The following is an 8,378-nucleotide window of genomic DNA, read 5'->3' as shown; positions in this document are numbered from 1 at the left end:
CCGTGACAAATGGTGCGCTGCTGTGCACAAAGGCGCCAAGTTGTGCGAGGCCAATAGGACTGCTGCAGCTGTTCAGAAGAGGCAGGCCAGAAAGTCACGGGCAAACAAGCTCCCTGACAATGATATGCCTGTCTTTGTCTGCCCCATTTGTCAGTGAACATTTCGTGTGCAGATTGGACCATTCAGCCAACTGCGCATTCACAGATAGATTCATGAGCATCCCCCCCTCATGGACACTTGCAATGAGTCAAAGAGTACGACAAAAATGTTGGATGGTGGCAATCTTTGTTAATATAAACAAAATTGTGTGTTCTCCTCATGTGCACATTTCATAATCAGCAAATCTTTGTAAATTAGGAGCTAGTCACAGTACAATTTGTCTTGCTCATAGTACTGTTTCTGCTTGTTTGAGCAAACATGGACACCAGTAAGAAGCAACCCAACTGTTTGCAGAAAAAGGGGTCTTTAAGACAGGCCTGGTCTACCACATTACACAGAAAACTGGAACATTGATACAGGGCTGGACTGTCTAGTGGAGCTGTCATGCTTGGAAACAATAGACTTGAACCAGCTAACCCTGCACAGTCGGGATAATCCCCATATACTTTACTTGCAGATGATGTGAAACAGAAAAAACAACAAAAAACAATGCATCACTGTATATTGTAATAGACAACAAATCAATGCATCACTATATATTGTAATAGACAACAAATCAATGCATCACTGTATATTGTAATAGACAAAAAAAACAATGCATCACTGTATATTGCAATAGACAACAAAATCAGTGCATCACTGTATATTGTAATAGACAACAAAATCAGTGCATCACTGTATATTGTAATAGACAAAAAAAACAATGCATCACTGTACATTGTAATAGACAACAAATCAATGCATCACTGTATATTGTAATAGACAACAAAATCAGTGCATCACTGTATATTGTAATAGACAACAAAATCAGTGCATCACTGTATATTGTAATAGACAACAAAATCAGTGCATCACTGTATATTGTAATAGACAACAAAATCAAAGCATCACTGTATATTGTAATAGACAACAAAATCAGTGCATCACTGTATATTGTAATAGACAACAAAATCAGTGCATCACTGTATATTGTAATAGACAACAAAATCAAAGCATCACTGTATATTGTAATAGACAACAAAATCAGTTGCATCACTGAATATTGTGCTGAGTTAAAACAGACTAGAGTTGAAGCTCTTGAGCTAGAGTTTTCAAGATAAACAATTGTACGTAGTTGTTCGTTTGAAGGAATAATCACATTCTAAGAACAGCAAAGTGGGGATGAGGGAAAGAGATTTTCTTACAGTAAAACAAAACCTCATAAACATAATATCCAGAGACACTGAGCCAATGGATTAAAACTATGTAAGAGCTTACAAGCATTGACATTTCCAAATTTTAAGTCCATTGTACTTCACATCAACAGCTCTCCATGAAGATGTCAGCCTGCAGAAAATTATGCAACAAACATAACCTTTCATAAATCTGTTGGTGACAAAAAAAAAAGAAAAAGAAAAAAGCATAGAGCCTGTCACAGTCTGCTTTGAGTAGATTTGTCGGCAAACAGAAATAAAGAGAGAGAAAAATTCTCCTGATTTCCCATGTCCCTTGCTGCTACGCTCTCCGAAAAATGGCAGATGAGAATATCTAGAAAGATGAAAGGTAACTGAATTATTTCACGGGTGACATTGGTAATAAAATGCCCGCCCATCATCTCTTGAGGTGATTTGAGAATCCATGCAGGTATGACTTTTAAAAGGAACCTTCACAGCTAAACACTAACAGGCTTTCCACACATTAGCTCTTGGTTCTGTAGTCATTAGCTCTTATATAATCACATCATCATCCTCAAAATACTTTGAATTAACCTTCATCTTCCAAGGTTATATTCATTTAAGTCTACAATCAAGAACAGTTAATACAAATCTTAATCATAAAACTTTGATACACAGAGAGAGAGAGAGAGAGAGAGAGAGAGAGAGAGAGAGAGAGAGAGGCTGCCCTCATCAAACTCACACGCTGCTGTGGATGATGATGTGGTACTTGTATCCGTTCTGGAAATCAAAGGGAATGTGATAGACTGAAGGGGTGACAGATGGAAAAGCCAATAGTGGGGTGACTGTTGATAAAGCCAATAGTGGGGTGACAGATGGATAAGCCAATAGTGGGGTGACTGATGGAAAAGCCAATAGTGGGGTGACTGTTGATAAAGCCAATAGTGGGGTGACAGATGGATAAGCCAATAGTGGGGTGACAGATGAAAAAGCCAATAGTAGGTTGACTGATGAAAAAGCCAATAGTGGGGTGACATGAAAAAGCCAACAGTGGGGTGACTGATGGAAAAGCCAATAGTGGTGTGACAGATGAAAAAGCCAATAGCGGGGTGACTGATGAAAGAGCCAATAGTGGGGTGACAGATGAAAAAGCCAATAGTTGGGTGACAGATGGATAAGCCAATAGTGGGGTGACTGATGGATAAGCCAATAGTGGGGTGACTGATGGAAAAGCCAATAGTGGGGTGACTGTTCATAAAGCCAATAGTGGGGTGACAGATGGATAAGCCAATAGTGGGGTGACAGACGGATAAGCCAATAGTGGGGTGACTGATGGAAAAGCCAATAGTGGGGTGACTGTTCATAAAGCCAATAGTGGGGTGACAGATGGATAAGCCAATAGTGGGGTGACAGACGGATAAGCCAATAGTGGGGTGACTGATGGAAAAGCCAAACAATAATGGGGTGACTGTTGGAAACACCAATAGTGGGGTGACATGAAAAAGCCAATAGTGGGGTGACAGATGAAAAAGCCAATAGTGGGGTGACAGATGAAAAAGCCAATAGTGGGGTGACTGATGAAAGAGCCAATAGTGGGGTGACAGATGAAAAAAACAATAGTGGGGTGACTGATGAAAAAGCCAACAGTGGGGTGACAGATGAAAAAAACAATAGTGGGGTGACTGATGAAAAAGCCAACAGTGGGGTGACTGATGAAAAAGCCATTAGTGGGGTGAAAGATGAAAAAATCAAACAATGATGGGGTGACTGATGAAAAAGCCATTAGTGGGGTGACTGATGAAAAAGCCATTAGTGGGGTGAAAGATGAAAAAATTAAACAATGATGGGGTGACTGATGAAAAAGCCATTAGTGGGGTGACTGATGAAAGAGCCAATAGTGGAGTGACAGATGAAAAAAACAATAGTGGGGTGACTGATGAAAAAGCCAATAGTGGGGTGACTGATGAAAAAGCCAATAGTGGGGTGACTGATGAAAACGCCAATAGTGGGGTGACATGAAAAAGCCAACAGTGGGGTGACTGATGGAAAAGCCAATAGTGGGGTGACAGAGCCAATAGTGGGGTGACTGATGAAAGAGCCAATAGTGGGGTGACAGATGAAAAAGCCAATAGTGGGGTGACAGATGAAAAAGCCAATAGTGGGGTGACTGATGAAAAAGCCAATAGTGGGGTGACAGATGAAAAAACCAATAGTGGGGTGACTGATGAAAAAGCCAATAGTGGGGTGACAGATGAAAAAAACAATTGACTGATGAAAAAGCCATTAGTGGGGTGACTGATGAAAGAGCCAATAGTAGGTTGACTGATGAAAAAGCCAATAGTAGGTTGACTGATGAAAAAGCCAACAGTGGGGTGACATGAAAAAGCCAATAGTGGGGTGACTGATGGAAAAGCCAATAGTAGGTTGACTGATGAAAGAACCAATAGTGGGGTGACAGATGAAAAAGCCAATAGTAGGTTGACTGATGAAAAATCCAATAGTGGGGTGACAGATGAAAGAGCCAATAGTGGGGTGACTGATGAAAAAGCCAAACAACAATGGGGTGACTGTTGGAAAAGCCAATAGTGGGGTGACAGATGAAAAAGCCAATAGTTGGGTGACTGATGAAAAAGCCAATAGTTGGGTGACAGATGAAAAAGCCAACAGTCGGGTGACTGATGGAAAAGCCAATAGTGGGGTGACTGATGAAAGAGCCAATAGTGGGGTGACAGATGAAAAAACAATAGTGGGGTGACTGATGAAAAAGCCATTAGTGGGGTGAAAGATGAAAAAATCAAACAATGATGGGGTGACTGATGAAAAAGCCATTAGTGGGGTGACTGATGAAAAAGCCAACAGTGGGGTGACTGATGAAAAAGCCAATAGTGGGGTGACTGATGAAAAAGCCATTAGTGGGGTGAAAGATGAAAAAATCAAACAATGATGGGGTGACTGATGAAAAAGCCATTAGTGGGGTGACTGATGAAAGAGCCAATAGTAGGTTGACTGATGAAAAAGCCAATAGTGGGGTGACATGAAAAAGCCAACAGTGGGGTGACTGATGAAAAATCCAATAGTGGGGTGACAGATGAAAGAGCCAATAGTGGGGTGACTGATGAAAAAGCCAAACAACAATGGGGTGACTGTTGGAAAAGCCAATAGTGGGGTGACAGATGAAAAAGCCAATAGTTGGGTGACTGATGAAAAAGCCAATAGTGGGGTGACTGATGGAAAAGCCAATAGTGGGGTGACAGATGAAAAAACCAATAGTGGGGTGACAGATGAAAAAGCCAATAGTGGGGTGACTGATGAAAAAAACAATAGTGGGGTGACTGATGAAAAAGCCAATAGTGGGGTGACTGATGAAAAAGCCAATAGTGGGGTGACAGATGAAAAAATAAAACAATGATGGGGTGACTGATGAAAAAGCCATTAGTGGGGTGACAGATGAAAAAAGCAAACAATGATGGGGTGATAGATGAAAAAGCCAAACAATGGTGGGGGGACTGTGGTGAAAATTGTCCTTAAGAAGAGACGTGAAATGAAGTTCTTTCAAACTGGAATTCATTCTCAGCCTAAACAAACTGAAACAAGCTTCTTTATAGTACATATACCATGTACTGAAACCAAATATTCTACTCAAAATTTTGACGAAGCACAACAGATCATAATGTATGACACAATATAGGCACAAGGTTACAAACAGAAAACAGGAAGTGGTTCCTTTCTGAAACTTTGTGGAAGCTTCTGCAACAACATGTATTTCTGTTTTCTAAACACCACACACAATAACACACTTATAGAACTTTTGGAACTTTCTAGAAGCTGCTTGAACTGCTGCATACTTTCATTTTCTGCACATATTATCATCGGCTAAACAATATATATATATATATATATATATATATATATATACACCATGCTACACTCCATAGCTCCCTCCTAGCCAAAACTGCTTACAAAAAAATTGCACTTTCTATCATAATGGAGACAATACACCATGTTTGTGTTTGTGTACATGTGCATGTGTGGTCATTCAATGTCAAAACAGTCAACTGATTTCAATGGAATTTAATTGTTTCACATCTATTTTGTACAAACTGCACTACATTTTGTAAGGTATCAAAAAAAAGATTCAAAGCAGAGTGCAAAATGCAGTGCACCAACTGAGATTATTCCCATGTCACCTTGACCTCTAAAAATCAAAATGGAAGCACATACATCACATTTTTTAGATGCTCCCATCGTGTTGACGGTGTGTGACTGTGTTAGCGAGCACATATACTTACACTTATATCAATGTACATATGTGTCAAAATTCCTACTGTATTCTGTTTGTATATGATTTCAGATTCATGACTACCTTGATGTATTATTTCTTCCAATATTCCTTGTTCACTTAGTAATAAAGACATGTTCTTTTATTCTTGTCTGTGAATAGCACTGAGATGTATACACAAAATGTCTGTATCAAGCCTCATGTTGCACAGGACATGGGTACTAAATGCTCTGTACATACAGTTATACATCCACACACTGCGTCACATTTTGAACACAGTAACATGCACAACAACATCATGCACATGCACAGTCCACCATTTCAAGTGAGTCAAAGACATAAAACACAACCCCAACCACTCATAACAACTATGAACAACAACAAACCCAACATGCAACATGCAACAAAGTCAGCACCTGTCATCGATACATGCTTCAGGTTACGACACACCGCCAGAGAGTGTTATATTTTTTAAATTATCATTTATTCAGTTGGCTTCATGAATCACTGCTTGTTGCCATCAGCAATACTCATGGGATGGAGCAAATGCATTCAGCTACATGGAGAAGTAAAAGAGAAAGGACAGGGTGGGTTTGTTTTTTGTTGTTTTTTTCAAAACAGATTTCTCTGTGTGAAATTCGGGCTGCGTCGCAACACTGAGAGCGCCACCCATTTTTTTTTTTTTTTTTTGTATTTTTTTCCTGCGTGCAGTTTTGTTTGTTTTTCCTATCGAAGTGGATTTTTCTACAGAATTTTGCCTGGGACAACCATTTTGTTGCCGTGGGTTCTTTTACGTGTGTTAAGTGCATGCCGCACATGGGACCTCAGTTCATCGTCTCATCCGAAAGACTAGCGTCCAGACCACCACTCAAGGTCTAGTTGGGGGTGGGGTGGGGGTGGGGGCGAGAAAATACTGGCGACTGAGCCATGATTCGAACCAGCACGCTCAGATTTTCTTGCTTCCTAGGCGGACGCGTTACCTCTAGGCCATCACTCCACCTGGGCTCTTGCCACCCTGAGGGAGTGCATGGGCAAACACATGTAGGCTGTTTCATGAAAATACAGCCATGTATTAGAAAACTAAAAAGAAAAATAAATCTATGTTTTCAAATTTTTCTTTTCAGTTTCCTCAGTCTGAATGCAGTTGTTCTGCCTATCATCTATTCCATTCAAAACAACGGGATGAAGGAGGGTGTGGTTTTTATTATAATTTAGAGCAACAACAACAACAAAATACAAAGCATTTACCAATTTAGCCAGCCCAAATATCACATGATTAAGTTTTATTTTAGTTGTCTGGTTGGTTGGTTGGAGGTTGTTGTTTTTTTGTTTGTTGGTGGTGGTGGGGTTTTTTTTTTTTCTTTTTCTTTTCTTTCTTTTTTTTTCACATGTTTTTCTTTCTGCTGTTGTTTTGTATTTTCAGTATCATAAGTAATTGCTTCCTGTCAATATTTCATTAACATAACAAACACTTACCTGTGTGTATCATGCTCTTCCCCTTTGAGAGGCCTGGAACAATGACACTCGTCATCTTGTGTAAAACATGTACAGTTGGGGGAGGTGAGGTAACCAAGTGAGCAGTTACATCCTATGTCCTGTTCCGGAGAGGGGGCTTGGCATTCTTCATAGCCAGACACTGTCTCACACCTGCTGTGAGGTGTGCAGTATGATAAATGGAACTTGTCGGACGGATGCTTATCCATGTTCTGGAAGCCAGTCTTGCATGCAGAGCACACCATGCTTCTATTCACCACCACGGGATGAAAACCTGTAAATTACAAAGTGAACTGAAACATCTTGAAATAAGATGTGATGATTAAGAAGAATAACATTCTCACCAAGAAAACCTGGTCTACAACTCATCAATTTCATTATAAACATTTACAAATTACTTAATTCACCACCCCCACCCCATCCCCACAAAAAGTCACCAGTTGATATCATAATTATGTTTCCTACTAGTCACTGTCACTGTTACTTGTCCCGAAACCTGATGTGGTCGTGGGGGACGTTGCTGAACACATCGCCAACATTCTCCATTTCTGGCGGTCGTGGGATAGGGCCTGAGTTTCACCAAAGCTCCTCCCTGTCCACTCTGTGATGTTGTCTGCCCACCTCTTTCGCTGTCTGTCTAGTCTCCTTTTCCCCTGCACTGTTCCCTGAAGGATGGCCTTGGTGAGCCTGTCGGATCTTGTCATTTCATTTCCACTCCTTAGATTCTCCTGTGAAGCTCTTCTGTAAGAGTTCAGGACTCACATGCATACAAGAAAACAGAGAGAACCAGTGCATGTAGTAGCTTCAGCTTTGTTTTGAGACTGATGTTCTTGTCTCCATAAGGGCTCCAGTTGCCAGTATGTTGGTCTTACACCCTTCTTCACTAATGATGGCACCAAGGCACTGAAACTGCTTCTGTGTTTCCCCTACTTGTCTACTGAATTTGATATTGGTCTTGATTGGATCTTTGCTGCATGTCATGAGTTTTTGTCTTTTTGATGCTGATCTCCATTCCGTACTTGGTTGATGTTCTGTACAAGTGGTTCACCCGTTTTGCCAGTTCTTCATCATTGCTTGCCAGCCCATCAATGTTATCAGCTAATTGGAGATAACGCTAATAGTGTCAGTGTGTTATCAACAGCCTACCTTTATGTCTGTGTAAATAAAGCTCTGTCACAATCAGTAAAATGGTACTAAACAAATATGAGAAAATTGAATATTTCATTTCTTTGACCTTGTATTTGTTATCTTAAAGTATGACCAAGTTCAGAATTTAAATTTGGAATACTTCA

At 40.3% G+C, this 8,378-nt stretch overlaps 1 protein-coding gene across 3 annotated transcripts in view; it reads right to left on the bottom strand.

Annotated features, from left to right (window-relative positions):
- LOC143275874 (uncharacterized) overlaps positions 1 to 7,251 on the bottom strand; it is a 30,118-nt gene extending 22,867 nt beyond the window's left edge. For all 3 annotated transcript variants that reach the window (XM_076580175.1, XM_076580177.1, XM_076580176.1), the window contains exons 1-2: positions 7,069 to 7,251; positions 2,056 to 2,093 (exon numbers count right to left, since the gene is read on the bottom strand). In XM_076580175.1, coding sequence (XP_076436290.1) covers positions 2,056 to 2,093; positions 7,069 to 7,123 — 93 coding nt within the window. In that variant the 5' untranslated portion in view covers positions 7,124 to 7,251. The remainder of the gene's footprint in view (positions 1 to 2,055; positions 2,094 to 7,068) is intronic.
- Positions 7,252 to 8,378: the final 1,127 nt, after the last annotated feature.

The sequence above is a fragment of the Babylonia areolata genome, chromosome 31 (genome assembly GCF_041734735.1).
Source record: "Babylonia areolata isolate BAREFJ2019XMU chromosome 31, ASM4173473v1, whole genome shotgun sequence".
Classification (NCBI taxonomy): Eukaryota; Metazoa; Mollusca; class Gastropoda; order Neogastropoda; family Buccinidae; genus Babylonia; species Babylonia areolata.
Note: the sequence above shows the minus strand (reverse complement) of the source record. Positions and strands in the feature narration are given on the sequence as shown.